General features: G+C 45.1%; 1 protein-coding gene across 14 annotated transcripts in view; it reads right to left on the bottom strand.

Moving 5' to 3' along the window:
• Window positions 1-20,728, bottom strand: part of svila (supervillin a) — a 134,179-nt gene that overhangs the window by 33,402 nt on the left and 80,049 nt on the right. For 10 of the 14 annotated variants that reach the window (XM_024000325.2, XM_024000324.2, XM_024000329.2 and 7 more), the window contains exons 2-10: window positions 18,921-18,984; window positions 14,506-14,597; window positions 11,456-11,516; window positions 11,147-11,298; window positions 9,975-10,749; window positions 5,993-6,076; window positions 3,189-4,208; window positions 2,462-2,659; window positions 373-407 (exon numbers count right to left, since the gene is read on the bottom strand). In XM_024000325.2, the coding sequence (XP_023856093.1) occupies window positions 373-407; window positions 2,462-2,659; window positions 3,189-4,208; window positions 5,993-6,076; window positions 9,975-10,749; window positions 11,147-11,298; window positions 11,456-11,463 (2,272 nt within the window). In that variant the 5' untranslated portion in view covers window positions 11,464-11,516; window positions 14,506-14,597; window positions 18,921-18,984. Of the gene's footprint in view, window positions 1-372; window positions 408-2,461; window positions 2,660-3,188; window positions 4,209-5,992; window positions 6,077-9,974; window positions 10,750-11,146; window positions 11,324-11,455; window positions 11,517-14,505; window positions 14,598-18,920; window positions 18,985-20,728 lie in introns of those variants that run through there. The other 4 variants (XM_024000333.2, XM_024000330.2, XM_070446708.1 and 1 more) reach the window with 4 other exon arrangements.

Raw genomic sequence — 20,728 nt, 5'->3', positions numbered from 1 at the left:
GATGCCGCACTACACTGCTGACTGACTGAGGGTGGGTATTAAACCGTGTGTGTGTGTGTGTTTATAGGAACCAGATGGATGAATAGTACTCTGCTCAGTAAAACCGTAGCCATGTTATGCTACTGTGAACACCAATAATGACTCTATAAAACTAGTTCAAATGTTTTTATTTTCGACTTTATAAAATCAGAAGTGTAATGACGAGCCTTGCGTCATTAAGCGGTTCTCATTAAAGGGAATCTTTCTAAAATGTTTACAGACCTGCGGAACGTAAACATATTAACTTTATTCGATGGCATGCACTTTCACTTTTCAAAGCTAAGCTACAAAAGTCCTTTTATCTTTTCCCAGTGAAGTTCAAAAGGAACTTACCTTCAGTGCTGGGTAGATCTGGGCCCAAACAAGACCTTCAGGAGACAAGGCAAAGAAAAGGAAAAAKCAGAACTGAAGCAGTGAAATTCACCAGGACTCACATATTATTAATCCATTATCAAGTGGTAAGAAATCGATGGTAAAGGACTGCTACCGTGAGTACAGCTACCAGAGAAGCAGTGGAGCGATTGAGAGCAGACAGAAAGCAGCAACCACAGGGGTAATGTGATGGGGTAGGTGGTGCTCAGAAAGTACACCGGCTAAGTCCCAAATGGCCCCCTATTCCCTATATAATGCACTACTACAATAGGCCTCTGGTCAAAAGTTGTGCACCATATAGGGAATAGGGTGCCATTTGAGACGCATGCACAGAAATCAGATTGCAACAGAGAGAGTTGTCCTGTCTAAGGCATTAGACAGCATTACAGAAATAAGTCTGCTGAGAGAGAGAGGACTGCTAGACCTTAAACAGTAAACAAAAGGAGTGATTCATCCGCCCGCGGGTCACATGAAATATCCACTGGCAGGATAGACTCAGCATGCAGGCGGCAGACCTTTGGGGTAAAAATCTGTTAACCCACTGTTCCCTGGGCGCCGAAGACATGGATGTCGATTAAGGCTGCCCTCCATACCTCTGATTCAGAGGGGTTAGGTTAAATGCGGAAGACACGTTTRAGTTTTAGTTGTACAACTGACTAGGTATCCCCCTTTCCATTTCTAATCACCTGTCTAACCGCCTGTCTAACCCGGCTGAAGAGCGCAGAGCCTCCGCACACTCCACTGGCTTCCGGTTGAAGCTCACATCCACTACAAGACCATGCATGGTACTTGCCTATGGACCAGCAAGAGGAACTGTCCCTTCCTACCTTCAGGCTACGCTCCAACCCTACCCTCCAAACCGAGCCCTCCGTTCTGCCAGCGCAGGTCTCTTGGCCCTCCCACCCCTACAGGAAGGACAGTTCCCACTTAGCCCAAGCTCTTCTCTGTCCTGGCACCCCAATGATGGAACCAGCTTCCCCCTGAAGCTAAGACAGCAAAGTCCTTTCCCATATTCCCGAAAAACATCTGAAACTGTACCTCTAACGAGCATCTTAAAATAATCCCCCCACCCCGTAAAAAAAAAGTATTTCCTGAACTAACATCGCACTTCACTTTTTTCACCTACTGATATACAAGTAGATAAAGTTGAGGAAAAGTGTACTTATTATGACTGAGATATGTGGTTGTCCCACCTAGCCATCTTAAAATGAATGCACTAACTAAGTCGCACTGGATAAGAGCATCTGCTAAATCAGGGTTTCCCAAACTCTGTTCTGGTGTCCACCTGGCTGCACGTTTTGATTTTTGCCCTGGATAAGCCTGTGTGCCTATGTACATGATATGTGAACACACAAACATGCTGTAGGCTAGTGTGTGATCCACGGTTGATTTAAGAAAACTCAGGGTTGCAAAGCTACCTGTAATTTACCAAAGTTACCAGAATGTTTAGTAATTTTGGTGATTAACAGAAAATCGAATTATACTTGAATAACAAACATTTTTATTCATATATAGTATACCTTTTTATATCCATGTCCATAAGTTTGTATTATATAGACTATATAGTTCAAGAAAWACTAGCCTAATTAATGAAGAAAAAAAACAACGCCATTATTTTCGGCTATTGCCTTTTTATGAAACTGCCACCAGTTTGAATACATGTGTTGAATAATTGTATATATTTGACATGTGATAAGGCCACACAGAGGGCCAGAAATAATTAGACACCTGCGATAACCTGAAGTAAAGTTTCCAGTAATGTACCCTCCCTTTGCAACCCTACTCATGTCTAAACTAACACTTCCTTATACGACCCTCTCTGTAGTATTTTCCTAAGGAAATAAGGACTATATTCGCCATGCATGAAAACACCCACACGACCTACAGTACATGCGGCCTGAGAGAGAATGCATAGGTTTCTGGATGAGCCTGTGAAGTGTGTTCCTTCACTGCAGACTACTAGCCACTCTCTCTAGTCTTCACCCATGGGAAGCGAGGAATAATTATGTTTGCGCCATGCGTTAAAAAAAACACAGTACACACACTGTACCTATCAGACAGCTGTCTCTCAGCCGAGGTGATGGGCTGGGTCCTAAACCTCTCGGAAGTCTTTCTACTCTCTCCAGGGGAGATGTAGAGTCTGGGCCTGCGCCCCCTGTCCCCCCTCCACGGGACATCCGTACTGTCCCGCTGCCCTCTCCAGGGGACCCCCGTACCCCCCGGGTACACCCAATCTACCTCTTCCTCCCTTCGGGGCGCAACGCAGACAGGGAGAAGGGGCGATGATGAAAGGAAAGAGAAAAATAGCAAGGTGAGGGAACYAAAGAAAGAGCAAGGAAAGATATGCAGTCATTTAACAGAGGCGAGCTTCCACACAAAATCCCAACCCCTGATTTTTACATTGGAGGAGCAGTGGAAGCCATTGGCATGCAAAGATTTGCTTGATTGGCGACTACGTCGTGTTACACACAACACACACCCCATATTGTCCATCAGCTAGTCCAGGCACTCAGCCCAAGAGAAAGCAGCAGTTACACKCCCCCCCCCCCCCCCGTGAAACGCTCTACTGCTAGCGTTAGTGATTGGATGAGTGTTTCTACTATGCGTTAGTAGAAGAAACCCTGTTCAGAATAATCACACCGATTATTTCAGTCAGGAGGAGGTTGGTGTTAGCTAGGCAGGGCAGGGCAGCGAGCGAGTTCCTGATAGAAGCCAGCAGCAGCTCCTAGCAGAATGGATTGTAGAACAGCACTGTACTACAGAACAGAACCACCTACAGCTTCGGTTTCCTGACGACTGGGGCAGTAGCAGTCGTAGCACCCTCCAGGTAGGAGTGGCGAAGCTTGGCCACAGATACACGAGCGTCCCTGGTCTCTGGTGGGCTCTGGTCTCCGTTACTGACCCCATCCTCACTGGCCCATTGTTGCAGGACTGCTGCCTCTCTGACCCACCCTGGCCCTGGTTCTTGGGTCTTGGGGATGGAGCCTCTAGGGGCCCCAGTGTCCGACGTGGGCCGCCTGGAGGAGACGGGAGCGTCTGTGGTCATGGCTCCTCCCCTGGTCTGGATGTAAATGGCGTCGTCATTCCACGGTTGTTGGCGCTCCTCTGAGGCTCTGACCTCTGCGGCCAGCAGGCGGGAGACGTGTTCCCCTGTAGGTCTGATTGGTTCAGGGTCTGTGTCTGGTTCCTCCAGTCTCATCCTGGTTCTCCCTCCTCCCATGCTTCCTCCTCTGGGCCCCTCCGGCTCAGCCTTCCTCCCGTGTCCTACTCCCTGGCCTTCTCGGGCCCTGCTGTAGCCAGCCTGCTCCTCCTCTCCCCTGCTGCCCCTCCTGGGGCCGCTGCCACGCGGGTCCTCTGTGCTCTTCTCCCTGCGTCTGATCTCCGATGGCAGCACAGCTTTCCTGCTCTTCAGTAGTCCCTCCGTCCTCACTTCCTGTCTGCCCTCCCTATGGGCGCCCCTCTCCTCATCCACCTGTCCCTCCATCTCCTCTTCCTCCTCTGGCTGAGGCTGCTGTGCCTTTGGACCGGGGCCGGTGTCCATGGACAGATAGCTGGGGTCATCAATCAGCCCAGAACGGGTGAGCTGAGGCTGGGGGTGAGAGTAGGCTGGCTGTGGGCCTGGAGGGTTGGTGGTGGTGTAGGGTGGAGCCTGGTGGTCATGGTGGTGGGCTGTGGGGCAGGTGGTGGCCCGGGGCTGGGGGTGTCTCCTGTACAGGGGGGCCTCAGCGACACGGTGGCCCAGCTCTGGACTCTGTCGGATTCCCTCCTCCCTGACGAGCCTCTCCCTAACTCTGATTCTTCAGGGAGAGACCGAGAGAGTTAACAACTCGCTGCAGTTTGTACTGAAACTCAGAGTGCAGCGAGAAAAGAGAAATAATGGTGAAAGCCCAATACATCCCTTTCCTCAGCCATAAATCATTCCCTTTCCCCTCTACCCCTCCTCCCTCTTATTAAAGTGCGTCTCCATTTATTTATTTATAGAAAACGGTCAAAATGTCATCAGTATCACAGATATCCCCAGAGAAAATACAGTCATATGAATGTACTGTAATACCATCTGACCAGTGAGATACTAATGCAAAATGCATGAAGAACTAAAACAAACAGGGAATCAATTGGCTGCAGAGCACAGTCAGACCACATGCTGAATGGTGGTGTGGGTTGGTTGGTAACATGCTAGGCTAGCTAGCAGCCGTTTCTCAGGTGGTGGCTAATGCAACGCTAACAGTAGCACTCGTATGTGATGGTTGTGGGGTTCTGGGAGTAGTCCCTCCCTCTCCTCTTCCTTCTCCCGCCACCCGTCTCTACTACTCAAGGTCAGGGAGGACTCTTCCACAACAGTCTTCCACAGCTGAGTAGGCCTGTGCCTGGATTCACAGAACACTTCATTTCTTATTTACTGCTATTTTGCCCTTACCTATAGACTTAAGAAGAAAGTTAAGCAAAGTTGCTATTACTTGTATTAGATTGTGTTTTGTGAATCTGGTGGGTAACAGGGCCTAGCACTGGCTGTGGAAGGTTAGCTCACTGCGTCTGCTTTTCTCCTCATCTTTGAACGACATTCCTTTATGACTAAATCCAGAAGTCCTCGCTAGAGGTTCAGCTGTTCTTCATTCTGTTAGGCTCATAATTCTAGACTGATATCTGATGTACTGCTGAGAATCAGACAATACGTGACTTTACTGGCATCACCCTCACTTGTGGCTTTTTTTGAAAGCCGTCTATTTACAACCCATTTGGGATTTGTGGCTGATAATAGGTTGATCTGGTCAGAAATGGATCGTATATCCTACCATAATAACAAAGCCCTGTCAATTCCATGAATAAGGATTGACATACACTCAGAATCTCTTTTGGACTGCTCTGTCGTACCCACAAGAGTACTACTGATCTGAGCCCAGTTTAGGGTTGCAAAATGGGCCGGTTTTCCAGGAATCCTGGTTGGAAGATTACTTGAGTTTACAAGGGAAAAAGCAAGAAATCAGAGAACCCTCGAACCAAAAGTTAACAGTAATTTTGCAACCCTAGCCAAGATCTAAGGAGATTTAGAGTAAATGTTTTGGGGTGAAATTGGAGCCAACTCAGCAATAATAATAATTGCAGCTCTAATTTCAAGTTCCTCTGACTGTGTAGGCCTGAGGGATATATAGACTGTACAAGATCTATTTGCTGAGTCAAGGCTGGGAAAGGATTGGGGGATGAGCCGCGACTAAAGGGTTTTCTCTCACGGTCCGACTCCCAGCATCATCCTTCATCCTCCCTTCTCCCTGAGACAGTCTGGCCTAGTCAGTAGAGAAACAAGAGGGAGACTCCTGCAATAGAGCACTTACTGTAAGTAACGCGACAACTCTATAAGGCATTGAGATAGAAACGGCTTTAGAGTCACTGGACAGCACGAACAGGGGCGGGGAGGAGGGGGGGTAATTTGGTCAGTGAAATGAAAACACAGCAACACACCCATTAATGTTGATGAGGAATGAGGTCTGATGTGACGGTGGCATAACGGGCTCGGTTAAAAGATGGGAATGTGGAGGGAAGGGAGGGGGGGGGTGGAGGGAAGGGAGTGTCAAACACCCTGTACCTGGAGGGCCAGTTGATAAGGGATTGGGTGTTGCCTTCTGAATCGGTCTGGAGGAACCAATTGCTGGTTAGTTTCACCTCCGGGCTGCACCAATGGGATGGGAGACGCAGTGAGTCAGCGACACTGGGGGCGGCATCCAAAATGTCGCCCTATTCCTTATGTAGTGCACTACTTTTGACCGGAGTCCTATGGAGCTCTGGTCAAAAGTTGTGCACTATTATAGGGAATAGGGTGTAATTTCGAACGCACCCTGGGTGAGTGAGTGGCTAGGCCGCCCCGAGCATTTCACTTGTAGCACAAACACAACTGACTTCACATTTAGCATGAACAGGAAACATCCATCCATCTGCCTTGTACTTCAGTGGATATCCCATTCTACTGGGAGCTCAGTTATCATTCTGGTATTTGGAGAGATGTCAAACTATGAAACAATAACTCCTATCCAGGAATGTTCATCGAAATGAACAATGAAGAGACATCAAATGGGGCTTGGGAAAATGATAGGACACAAAGACATGACGCACACAGCAGCATGTATCGCAATGCACAGTACCACACGTCTATGGAAACTTTGACCTGCAGTAGATAGTTTGTGTACCGATATGTAGGCTACGTATGCCTTTTTTAAAGTGATGTACTTCTGTCCTTGAAATGTTCTGGTCTATTAAATGTTCTGTATAATGTAATGTTTCATGTGGACCCCAGGAAGAGTAGCTGCTGCTTCAGCAACAGCTAATGGGGGTCCTAATAAAATACAAAATAGTAGACATTCAACTGATGTATTGTGTACAATGTGCAGCAGTAGTCCTGCGGATGAAAACAGCTCGTTGATGAGAGGTCGAAGGACAACGGCAAGATTCGTGCAAGCTAACAGGAGGGCCACAAACAGGCAAATAACGGCACATTGCAACAGTGGTGTGCCGAACACCATTTCGGATCGCATAACTCGTCGATCCTTGTCACAGATGTGCTATTGCTGCAGATAACCACACCGGGTTCCACTCCTATCAGCTAAAAACAAGTAGCGGCTCCAGTGGGCATGCGATCACCAACACTGGACAACTGAGGAGTGGAAAAATGTTGCTTGGTCTGACGAACCCCGGTTCTTGCGTCATGCTGATGGCAGTGTCCGGATTTGGCGTAAGCAGAATGAGCCAAATGGACCCAACCTGCATGGTGTCAACGGTACAGGCTGGTGGTGTACTAGTGTGGGGAATGTTTTCCTGGCACACGTTAGGTCCCTTGATACCAATTGAGCAACGACTGAACAACACAAAACTGGCCACTGAGTGCATGTCCTTCATCTGTCCTACCAGACATCCAGAGCCATGCCCTCACCCAGCAGAGGGCAACAGCATGTGACTCAGAGGGTTTTCTAAGAGAGCGAGCGAGAGCACGAGCGCTTGAACGAGAGAGAGAGAGAGCGCGCGAGAGCTGCTCCGTGTCTTAAACTCTAAACTCTTTCTCCAGGTGGGCGGCGTGYCCTTGCTGGCTTTCATCTGTGTCTCTGTATGTGCTCATAGTTCTGAGCGAGGAGTCACGGCGCGCCCCGTAACCCAACACCCATCCTGATGGCTAACGCAACACAGCCGCTGCCAAGTTTTGAAAGCGGAGAGAGAGAGGGCGGAGAGAGAGATAGAGATGCCTTGTGGGATGTGGAATGGAAGCATGTGTCTCTAATCGTTTCCCCTCAGTGAGTCAACGTTTAGCACCAGCAGGCTACAGCTAGCTGGCTGTTAAAATTAGCCTGAGGGACTGAGGAGAGAAAAAGTCCATGTCTCCAGACTAGACACAACACTGCATTGGACCATGAATCCCAAATAAAGTATCCCTTAACTAACATCTAATAGTGTCGTTGTTGGAATTGCATTGTATCAGCAGTCTCATAACCTGGGCTTTTGTTGACTTTATGACTTTGGCTCAAGTGTGTTGTGCAACTGTTCAGCGAAGCAACAAATAAAGTTGCTCCTTTAGTTTGATCAACTATATCCTACAAGTCGCTTTTCAACCACCTGAATATTCTGTCACAGAAAGGAAATACATGCAGTGCCTTCAGAAAGTATTCATACTCCTTGAATTATTGCACATTTTGTTGTGTTACAGCCTGAATTAAAAATGGWTTAAATATATTCTCACCCCCATCTACACAAAAATGTGAAAACTTAAGACGTTTTTGSAAATGTATTGAAAAATAAATCTCTCACCTAAGTATTCACACCCCCGAGTCAATACTTTGTAGAAGCACCTTTGGCAGCGAGTACAGTTGTAAGTCTCAGAGCTTTCCACACCTGGATTGTGCAACATTTGCCTATTATCTTCAAAATTCTTCAAGCTCTCTCAAATTGGTTGTTGATCATGCTAGACAACCGTTTTCAGGTCTTCCCATATATTTTCAAGTAGAGTTTTGACTTAAATAACTCGACACTGAGGAACATTCACTGTTTTCTTGTTGAGCAACTTCAGGGTAGATTTGGCCTTGTGTTTTAGGTTATTGTCCTGCTGAAAGGTGAATTCATCTCCCAGTGTCTGGTGGAAAGCAGACAGCCTGGTTTTCCTCTAGGATTTGCCTAACTCCATTCAGTTTCTTTTTTTATCCTGAAAACCTTCCCAYTCCTTAAAGATTACAAGCATACCCATTACATGACGCAGCCACCYCTATGCTTAAAAACTTGGAGTGGTACTCAGTAATGTGTTGTATTGGATTTGCCCTAAACATAACAATTTGTATTCAGTACAAAAAGTTAATTGCTTTGCCACATATTTTGCAGTATTACTTTAGTGCCTTGCTGCAAATAGGATGCATGTTTACGAATATTTTTATTCTGTACAGGCTTCCTTTTCACTATCAATTAGGTTAGTATTGTGGAGTAACTAGAATGTTGTTGATCCATCCTCAGTTTTTTCCCCCCATTAAATGGTGTAACTGTTTTAAAGTCACCATTGGCTTTAGTAGTTTCCTTCATCTCTGGCAACTGAGTTAGGAAGGACGCCTGTATTGTTGTAGTGACTGGGTGTATTGATACACCATCCAAAGTGTGATTAATAACTTCACCATGCTCAAATGGATATTTCATGTATTTTTTTTGTTCTCTCACCCATCTACCAAATAGGTGCCCTTCTTTGCYATGCAATGGAAAACCTCCCTGGTCTTTGTGGTGATGGAAAGTCACTGCTGGACTGAGGGACCTTACAGATAATTGTATGTGTGGGGTACAGAGATGTGGTAGTCATTTAAATATCATGTTAAACACTATTATTGTACACAGAGTACTTATTATGTAACATGTTGAGCACATTTTTACTCCTGAACTTWTTTAGGCTTGCCATAACAAAGAAGTTGAATACTTAATGACTAAAAGACARTTCAGCTTTTCATTTTTAATTTATTTCTAAATTAAAAACATAATTCCACTCGCATTGTGTGTAGGTCAATGACAAAAAAATCTGTAATTCATTTAAAATTCAGGCTGTAACAACAAAAAGGTGGGAAAAGTCAAGGGCTATGAATACTTTCTGAAGGCAATGTACATGCAGCAACATCAAACACGATGCAGCAACAACAAAAACTGGACCTGGGAGGACTTCAGCTGTGTGTAAACCCTGTTGGATTGACTGAGCCTGCTGCTGCATGCACAGATTGCTCTTCCTCTATGCTATAAATTATTGTGTGCATCCCAAATGGTACCCTGTYCCGTATTTACTGCACTACTTTTGACCTGGTCAAAAGAAGTGCACTATATAGGGAATAGGGTGCCATTTGGACGCAGATAATGTTCCTGCCAAGAGGACGACCTTGTGAGAGTTCTGTTAAAGGGATCAAGGAGACTGAGTGCGTGTGAGAGAGAGAGGGAGAGACCGATGATCCCTCTCCTTCTCTCCATCTGTTTTATTTACAGTAAGGGGAAAGATACTGTACAGAGAGAGAACCTTAACAATAGGAAGAGAAAGAGGACTAGACAGTGTAGTAGGTCGGTCCACTCACCCCTGTCTGCCGAGGATGTTGTGGGCCTGCTGCTCTATGAACAGGTCCCCAGGGGACACCCCCTGTTTGGGGGAGGGCAGCGAGGACTTCCGGGTCGTCTTGGGCGAGCTGGGGGGCACCCCTGTGATGGTGTAGTCGTTAGCGACGGGCACCTTGGCCGAGGTGGGCGACGATGACGTCACATCCATGTAGCTGGCTGAAGAGGGAAGCGGCGGCTCGAGGGCACTGATGTTCCTCTCCTGCTGCCCCGCCCTGCGCTGGTTCTCCAGGTTCATCACCCTCTCCCTCTCCGTGAACGAGTCCACCCTGGGTCGCCCCTGGCCAGGCTCACCGGAGCCTTGTGGCTGGGGGGCCACTCTCCCCACCCTGGAGCTGCCTGAGGTGTAGGAGGGTTCATCCCCCACAGACTCCGCCCTGGGGCGTGGCTTGATATTTGAGTAGCCCTGCTGCCTCACCGAAGAGGTGTCAGACTCCTTGCGACCACGGGCGGAGCCAGATCGGGAGGAGAAGTGATCGGTTGTGGCGTCTGGTTCCTGGTCCAGAGACATACCGTAGCGCTCGGCCAGCTGCCGACGCCGTTCCGCCTTGTAGCGAGCAATCCGATCTGCCTTGGAGTCCAGGTCGGTACCTGCGGAGTCAGAGCTGTAAATGGGTTCAGTTGGGACGGTCTGGCCCTCAGGCCGGCTCCGGGCTCTGGACTGCCTCTCTGGAGCAGTGACCTGCTGATGGGTCATCATCTCTGGACTCTCCAGGTCCTCCCTACTGTAACACTGCACTGTGGCAGGGGATAGACAGAGACAAAATCTTTAGACCAAATCTACACAAGTAATACACAGTGTACAAAATATTATGATAATACAATAGCTAGCAGCATTAGTTCAACACTTTCATATCTTGACAAATGTTGAATTGACAAATTTATGATGTTCTGAGGGCAAAAGGTGGCGCAACAATATTTGTAAGGTGTTCCTAATGTTTTGTACACTCAGTGTATATAATGCATGAATTCAATGCATGTCTTTCAAATGACCAAGCTCATATCCAAAAGCGTGGGTCGGGTTTGGATAATTTTATACTATATGGAGCTCTAGCAATGCTCAAGTTCTGTGATTGTGTGGGTCGTGCAAGTAGCTGAACACTAGGTACAATGTGTGCGGTTTAGTGATTCTCACCGACACAGGGGTCACAGGTGTCCGAGGCACGTGTGTAACGGGGTGTGTCTTCCTCTAGCAGCCGATTGGTCACTAGGCCGGGGCAGCTGGGTAATATGGCGGGCTGCACCTCACTTTCTATACCCTCCAACCGCCGGGCAATCCTCTCTTTCCTACACACAGAGTCAGACACACTGACTGACATGACAGAACACCCGTTTGAATGGCCACATGCTGAGGACACACACACGTTGTTATTCATCACAGTCACCACTACAATAACTGCTTGCTTCATTACATGGTTGAAGGAGCTGAATGTCGTAGTCGTACCTGTTCATTTCCCAGCTAGTGCTTGGGCTGATGCTTTCAAAACGCTTCCTCAATTCTGAAACTGGATGGATGAAAACAAAGTTAGGTACAAGGGAAAAATGTGAGAGTTATCAATCGAGTTTATCAATTCCCAATTCAGTAGTCATGATAGGAGAAAGGCATCACAGCAGATGAGGTTGGATAGTTTGAGCTCATTATCCAACAGAGTTGAATGTAGAGTTTAAACAGATCTGGGACCAGGCTACTTTCACATCTAGAGCAAGAATAGATCTGTTTGTTTGTGGGTCTTGTTTTTGAACTATAATGAGGTGACGATTCCTCCAGCTACTCTGTTCTCTACAACACAGTGACAAATCGCTGAGAGAGACATTCACAAGGAACTGACAAAATCTGCACCTCGCCTCAACAATAAAAGATATGAAGTCCAAACTGCAACTGACTAATTGACCGAGCATAGGAAGTGGTTATACATACATGCAGTTGAAGTCGGAAGTTTACATACACTTAGCTTGGAGTCGTTTTTCAACCACTCCACAAACTTCTTGTTAACAAACTTTAGTTTTGGCAAGTCGGTTAGGACATCTACCTTGTGCATGACAAGTACATTTTCCAACAATTGTTTACAGACAGATTAAACTTTTATAATTCACTGTATCACAATTCCAGTGGGTCAGAAGTTTACATACACTAAGTTGACTGTGCCTTTAAACAGCTTGGAAATTTCCAGAAAATTCCTCCCTAATCAGAAGACACCTACTCCTTTTCTCATACCCCATCACATCCCCTTTCCCTTGGTTTAAAAACCCTGTCAGTTGTTGAGCTCGATCTCTCTGTCATGCAATCTCTCTGTCAATGCCATCTCTCTCTAGATCTCTTGTGTTTTGCAACTACATGTCACTTTGTCCATTACCCTGTGAGTATTGTTATGGTGTTTGACTGTTTGTTTGATGGTGGGAAAAGGGGGTACCAAGACAAGTCGCCCATGGGCATACACTACCCATAGGAATACTTTGTCTAAGAACACTAGTTAGAACTGGGCGGACCACCCACTGTATTTTTGGTTAGTTAGTTAGCTGTTGTTGAAGCAGGTAGACTAGCTTAGGATGTTTTTTGGATATTTGTTTTTTCCTTGGGCCAGCTCAGCCCCTTTTCTTGCCCCCCCCCCCCCTTTACTGTGTTTACCAAATAAACCATGAGTGTTGACGTATTTAGTTGTCTGTGGTTATTTCGTTCTCACTGTTACTTTTTCACTACTATAATTGCATGAGTTATGTTACGGGTCTCGTACCAACCCTTAGACTGCCGGTCAAAAGGGTTCGTAACATTATGGCTTTAGAAGCTTCTGATAGGCTAATGACATCATTTGAGTCAATTGGAGGTGTACCTGTGGATGTATTTCAAGGGTCCTTCAAAACTCAGTGCCTCTTTGCGTGACATCATCGGAAAATCAAAAGAAATCAGTCAAGACCTCAGAAAAAAAAATTGTAGACCTCCACAAGTCTGGGTCATCCTTGGGAGCAATTTCCAAACGCGTGAAGGTACCACGTTCATCTGTACAAACAATAGCACGCAAGTTAAAACACCATGGGACCATGCAGCCGTCATAGCTCAGGAAGGAGACGCATTCTCTCTCCTAGAGATGAATGTGCTTTGGTGCGAAAAGTGCAAATCAATCCCAGAACAGCAAAGGCTTGTGAAGATGCTGGAGGAAACAGGTACGAAAGTATCTATATCCACAGTAAAGAGTCCTATATCGACATAACATAAAGGCCGCTCAGCAAGGAAGAAGCTACTGCTCCAAAACCTCCATAAAAAAGCCAGACTACGGTTTGCAACTGCACATGGGACAACAGATTGTACTTTTTGGAGAAATGTCCTCTGGTCTGATGAAACAAAAATAGAACTGTTTGGCCATAATGACCATCGTTATGTTTGGAGGAAAAAGGTGGAGGTTTGAAACATGAATACTCCTAGCTCCCATTCGAACAACTGACTGGAGAAATAAGCTCAACTGTGTCTGCAGCAGACGGGATACCCTCTGTCATGGCTTTGAAACGCCTGCTCAACAAAACTGCCGACACGGACTGTGGGGTTAAAACTTGCAAAAGTACTCTACAAGAGGTTGTGAACAAGCGAATCGGTGGCATTCTCTCTGAGCCTCTTTACTGTGGCGCCACCATGCTCAACGCTAGGTACAAGGACCACCTCTTCAATGCAGACAAGAAACAGGGTTTTACGTGAAATGTTAGACARAGCTGGACACGATGGAAACAGACAGTGACAGTGCGCACCGAGGAAGAGAGGCAATGGACAGACTGAGCTGAAACTTCACTGCTTGACATGCATGATGAAATCCTGGTAGAGAATGAAACCACTGAACTAGTTAACAACAAAACAGCACAGCAAGTAAGTGAAATAAATAGATTTTGATTACGTATGTCCCCATTACCAGTAAAACAAACGCCAACAAAATAACCTTTTGGTCAGTGTGTGTGTGTGTGTGTGTGTGTGTGTGTGTTTCAACTATTTAACTTTGCTAGAATGCTTAAAAAGGCTGCTAAAATTTTTAATAACGGTTATCGGTATCGGTTTTTCTGGCAAGGAAAATATTGGATATTGGTGTCGGCCAAAAATGTAATATCGGTGCATCCKTACTTTTACCAGAGGGTTACTGCTCCTGTCAAGAGTCTTCAAACTCCAGTTCCCCCATTTGAACCAAACACAAACACCACCCCCCAGGACTACACACACCATCCCCTCCTAGCCCTCACACACACACTGTTCCCGTAAAACCCCACAATATTACCTCTAACTGAACCTCATCAAGGCAACAAGTGCCATCAAACAAACCTTCCAACCAACACAGTCGCACAATAGAAACCACTTCCCTCAGCCCCATAACCCTGGGTAGTCTGTCAGAGAACGCATCCCAATGGCTCCGGATCAAAAGTACTGCACTATGAAAAGCAATAGGGTGCCATTTTGGATGCAGACTTTGTCAGATAGTCATGTGTTTCATGCAGCACAGCACGCTCAAACCACCGAGTCACCTTTGGGGAGTTTTGCCAAGAGCTTGACATCTATATCCTTGGTGTTCTTGGCTGGGTCGTCCTTCCCCTCGAACGAAAACTCTTTCTGGAAGCTGCAGAGGGGGCAGAAATAAAAACTGAATAACTCAGTCAGAACAGGTTACGTTTCAGTAAGGAGAAATGAACAATCTGATTATACTCTGGTGGCATCCCAGGAGACTGAAAAACAGCTTCTATCTCAAGGCCATCAGACTGTTAAACAGCCATCACTAACACAGAGAGGCTGCAGCCTACATACAGACTTGAAATCATTGGCCACTTTGATAAATTGATCACGAGTCACTTTAATAATGTTTACATATTTTGCATTACTCATATGTATATACCGTATTTTATACCATCTATTGCATCTTGCCTATGCCGCTCTGTCATTGCTTATCCATATATTTATTTGTACACTACCGTTCAAAAGTTTGGGGTCACTTACAAATGTCCTTGTTTTTGAAAGAAAAGCTCATTTTTGGTCTATTAAAATATCAAATTGATCAGAAATACAGTGTAGACATTGTTAATGTTGTAAATGACTTGTAGATATTCTGTAAAAAAAAATCTGTTCCCAGCTACATAGGCGTACAGAAGCACATCATCAGCAACCATCACTCCTGTGTTCCAATGGAACATTGTGTTAGCCAATCCAAGTTAAGCATTTTAAAAGGCTAATTGATTATTAGAAAACATTTTGCAATTATGTTAGCACAGCTGAAAACTTGTGCTAATTAAAGAAGCAATAAAACTGGCCTTTTTTAGACTAGTTGAGTATCTGGAGCATCAGCATTTGTGGGTTCGATTGCAGGCTCAAAATGGCCAGAAACCAATTATTTTCTTCTGAAACTCGTCAGCATATGCTTGTTCTGAGAAATGAAGGCTATTCCATGRGAGAAATTGCCAAGAAACTGAAGATCGCGTACAACGCTGTGTACTACTCCCTTTACAGAACAGCGCAAACTGGCTCTAACCAGTTAATGTTGTAAATGACTATTGTAGCTGGAAACAGAAGTGGGAGGCCCCGGTGCAGACCTGAGCAAGAGGACAAGTACATTAGAGTGTCTAGTTTGAGAAACAGACGCCTCACAAATCCTCAACTGGCAGCTTCATRAAATAGTACCCGCAAAAGACCAGTCTCAACGTCAACAGTGAAGAGGTGACTCTGGGATGCTGGCCTTCTAGGTAGAGTTGCACAGAAAAAGCCATCTCTCAGACTGGCCAATAAAAATAAAAGATTAAGATGGGCAAAAAGAACAGACACCGGACAGAGGAACATCCCGGAGTCGCCTCTTCACTGTTGACGTTGAGACTGGTYTTTTGCGGGTACTATTTAATGAAGCTGCCAGCTGAGGACTTGTGAGGCGTCAATTCCACCGCAATTGTCGCATAATCTATTTCAGACCAAAAAAAGGTAACATTGTTTAGTGCATTTTATTTCTTCAATATTGGGAAGCTTTACTGACAAATTTGCTTTCCATAAGGACTGTCGTGACTTTTTTTTATGCATCAGGTCATTCGTCCACATTAAATGGTTGGATGGAAACCTGATTAATACGTCTGCTTTTCTGATCATTAAATGGAAATAAATGTGCTGAAAACATGTTGGCTCACCATTTAAAAAAGACTGAGAACCATCTATAGGTCTAGGATGAAAAATACAGGAGGTTTGGCGCAGGTACAGGTTTGAAGCAGGTACAGGCGACTAGCGCTACCTAGCAAAAAAAGTCAAACTATCTATATAATAAGATTTCCGATATGCAACTAGCGATTTTCCCCCCCCATTCACTAATTCTCAGAGGTTATAAGGGGATCCAAATGTAAAAATGTTTAGCATCTTCGGAAGTGAGATTGTTTTGAAACATGTTTAAGAATCTAAATAGCGACCAGTGAATCCTGGTCCAAGTTACTATCAACTAAAATGAGAAATTCTTTATCAAAAGTTTGTGCATTCATTTTTATTATTATACTGAACAAAAATACATGCAACAATGTTGGTCCCATGTTTCATGAGCTGAAATAAAATATCACAAATGTTCCATATGCACAAAAATCATATCTCTCAAATGTTGTGCACAAATTTGTTTACATCCCTGTTAGTGAGCAATTCTCCTTTGCCAAGATAATTCATCCACCTGACAGGTGTGGCATATCAATAAGCTGATTAAACAGCATTATCATTACACCTTGTGCACCTTGTGCTGGGGACAATAAAAGCCCCTCTAAAATGTGCAGTTTTGTCATACAACACAATGCCACAGATATCAAGTTGAGGGAGAGTGCAATTGGCATGCTGACTACAGGAATGTTCACTAGAGCTGTTGCCAGATATGGTAGAGAAATGAACATTACATTAAGTTGCCTCCAACGTCATTTTAGACAATTTGACAGTACGTCCAAACAACGCYAAATCACGCCAGCCCAGGACCTCCACATCTGGCTTGTTCACCTGTGGGATCGTCAGACCAGCCACACGGACAGCTGATGAAACTGTGGGTTTGCACAAGCGAAGAATTTCTGCACAAACTGTCAAACTATCTCAGGGAAGCTCATCTGTGTGCTCATAATCCTCACCAGGGTCTTGACCTGACTGCAGTGGGAAAATGCTCACCTTCGATGGCCAAGCTGGAGAAGTATGGGGTCGTGTGGGCGAGTGGTTTGCTGATGTCAACATTGTGAACAGAGTGCCTCATGGTGGCGGTGGGGTTATGGTATGGGCAGGCATAAGCTACGGACAACAAACACAAGTGCATTTTATCATCTATGGCAATATAATGCACAGAGATACTTTTACGAGATCCCGAGGCCCATTGTCGTGCAATTTGTCTGCCGCCATCACCTCATGCTTCAGCATGATAATGKACGGCCCCAGGTCGCAAGGACCTGTACACAATTTCTGGAAGCTGAAATTGTCCCAGTTTTTTTCATGGCCTGTGTGATCCCCAGACAGCGTGTTCCAGTTTCCACCAATATCCAGCAACTTAGCACAGCCATTGAAGAGGAGTGGGACAACATTCCACAGGCCACATTCAATAGCCTGGTCAACTCGACGCGAAGGAGATGTGCCATGCTGCATGAGGCAAATGGTCACACCAGATACTGACTGGTTATCTGATCCACACCCCAGCTTTTTTTTGTGTTAAAGGTATCTGTAACCAACAGATGCATAGCTGTATTCCCAGTCATGTGAAARCCATAGATTAGGGCCTAATGAACTTAATTCAATTGACCGATTTTCTTATCTGTAACTCAGTAAAATATGTATATTTGTGTTCAGTGTAGAATAATCACATCAAGGTCGCAGAATCTGTTGGTCTATTCACAGATTCAAATCTACAATATGTCACACTAAGAGCTGTTAGCAAAGCATTACAGTGGGAAAAGAACATTCTTGAAAAATATCCTGAGGGCTGTTTAATGGAGTGGGTTGGACATCATCACCACAAACCAGTTCTGGTATGAAATATACCACTAGAGTATCTGAGGGAAGGGACCGTTGGGATCTAGCTTATTACAGGGCTAAGAACACACGACACACCCATTCTTAAGTAATTCATCATTTGAGTAAATTATGACAAATATACCTTATTTGGGGGTAGCCTACAATAGATCATTCCTTAACTATGAATTCAAATGGACAACTAAATCACCATCTTATACATAGAATGAGTAGACGTATAGAACTGTAAACGTATACTGTAAAAGTATACTGTACTCTCATACTGTAAAAATATACTGTACTCTCATACTGTAAACATATACTGTACTCATACTGTAAACGTATAGAACTACAAACATATACTGTACTCTCATACTGTAAACGTATAGAACTAAACATATACGCTTAAACATACTGTACTCCATACTGTAAACGTATAGAACTGTAAACATATACTGTACTCATACTGTAAACGTATAGGTCTGGATGGATGCTGTATGCAGAGCTGTGGAGTCATGAATGTTGGAGGGTGGAGTACTTGACACCAAGCCAAACGTTGACACAACGCAATCACACTAATGCTGCAGTGGCGTTCACACTAGTGACCTTATCCTTCACTTTCTCACTTCGTTTGGACACTGTCCCAACAGGCCTGCTGCAGTATAACACACACACCACACACACAACACACACACACACACACACAACACACACACACACACACACAACACAACACACACACACACACACACACACACACACACACACACACACACACACACACACACACACACACACACACACACACACACACACACACACACACACACACACACACACACACACACACACACACACACACGCTGAATGAGGACTAATAGAAGTGCAATGGTACCATACACAGAACAGATACAGTACACAAATACTGATGATATCTGTGACAAGAACATCTTACCCGAGAGCCGTCTTCTGTAGAAGTCTTGCGTTTCCAAGTTTGATGGGGGTCTCACTCCCAAGTCCTACAGAAGGAGAGAAACCACAAACACAATCTTCATCAGTTGCGTGAGAGAAGAGTTGACAGGCAATTTGGAATGACCAAACTAATTGCACAGTTTTTAAATGAACAAAAACACAGTGGAGTGTATGAGAAGCTTCTAAAAGGTCATCCGACAACATCTGAGGATGACTCGGCACGAAGCACATTAATCAAGTAGACTTACCGCACCACTGGGGATAGAAATTAATACATGTGAATAAATTGGAAAACAAAAACCTTTTATTGAATCATGTTGAACAATAAAAGATGTGCAGCCTTAAGGTTGTAACAGTGAGAACAATGTAACGGCGTGGGTCTCAAACGGCCCTTTATAGCGCACTACTTGGTGGCATTTGGAGGGAAGAATGGTGTTTATTTGAAGAAACCAGGTGACAGTTCAGACCGTGGTCTCACAGGACACACTGTAAATTGCACTATGGATCCATCTGAAGTGGCTTGTTGCTATGGAGCTCACAGCTCAAGGCAATAGAGGATTGATTGCGTTTCGTTGAGACGGACGCACGCTTTAAAGTCTGATCACACGTCAAGGTCGTCTGTGTGCATGTAGTGTGTGTTTAGTGTGTCTCTGCGCAAGTGCGCGCGTGTGTGGCAGCGCCAGTGAGGCCTACCAATTCCACCCAGTAGAAGCCTCTCTCGGAGAGGCAGAATACAGAGGAGCGATATAAGCAACTCTAAAATGTAAAAACACGGGTGACTAACCCTCACACACCGGTGACCGATGAGCCTTTTCTAGCTTGTCATCACACCACATTATGCTCAGCTAGCAGCGATGCGAAGACCGTTGTCAAGCTCTGCCCTAATAAAAAACACACAACCCTCAGAGTTCCTACGATGACAGCAGCAGACATGAATGTGTCCAACACAAAGTCTTAGGCATAGAAAACTGTTTAATGTCAATGTTGCAGTAGCACGGCCATCAAGACCGGTCGTGAATTTTCCTTGACATAAAACAGTGACCGTTACCGCCCATCTCCAGTCTATTAGCAGGCCGATTATAAAATGGGTAGCTATTGTGAAGTAAACGGCACACCATCCTCAGGAAAAACCAACCCTTATTACTGCAAAGTAAAAGCCTAATATAAAAGTGGGTGCTGGATGTTACCGTGCCCTTTTAAAGAGCGCTCAATGCTTTGTAGAGTTCTAGACCTCAGTGTGGTTGGTTATAGAGCAGCTGTTCACTAGGTTCAACACTGTGGAACGTTGCCGATAGAAAACGCCACAAATAGACCTGACATGGTTCATTAACATGTCAAGTAGAACAAACATGTGTCTCTAACATATCTGGATCTGAACGTTCCCACAACACTGTGCCCTGGGTCATATTCACTGGGTGAATCTGGAGGTGAAAGAAACGCACGCGTTTAGACGAAGTGCTGGCTAGCGGAGTAGAACACTTGAAAAATTAAAAAAAAGGAGAGCCTCACACTCCTGGAGCGCAGACGAAATCATTTAATAACCAACGTTTCGACAGACAAGCAGTCTTCATCAGGGTATATCAACGTTATTAGGTTATTCAATTATTGCATCTGAGCTCCTAGAGTGTGCGGCTCTCCTTTTCTCTTTCATATTCACTGGGTACCAAATGGAAGAAAACTGACTGAAACACTACCTGAACAATAAGAAATACTTGTTTTGTTTCCGTTGCACAAGGTTTTGCTTTATTGTGCCCTAATGAATATGACCCTACTGACCGCGGACTAGGGCTG

The sequence above is a fragment of the Salvelinus sp. IW2-2015 genome, linkage group LG14 (genome assembly GCF_002910315.2).
Source record: "Salvelinus sp. IW2-2015 linkage group LG14, ASM291031v2, whole genome shotgun sequence".
NCBI lineage: Eukaryota > Metazoa > Chordata > Actinopteri > Salmoniformes > Salmonidae > Salvelinus > Salvelinus sp. IW2-2015.
The sequence above is the reverse complement of the archived record's forward strand: the minus strand, read 5'-3'. Positions and strand labels throughout refer to the sequence as shown.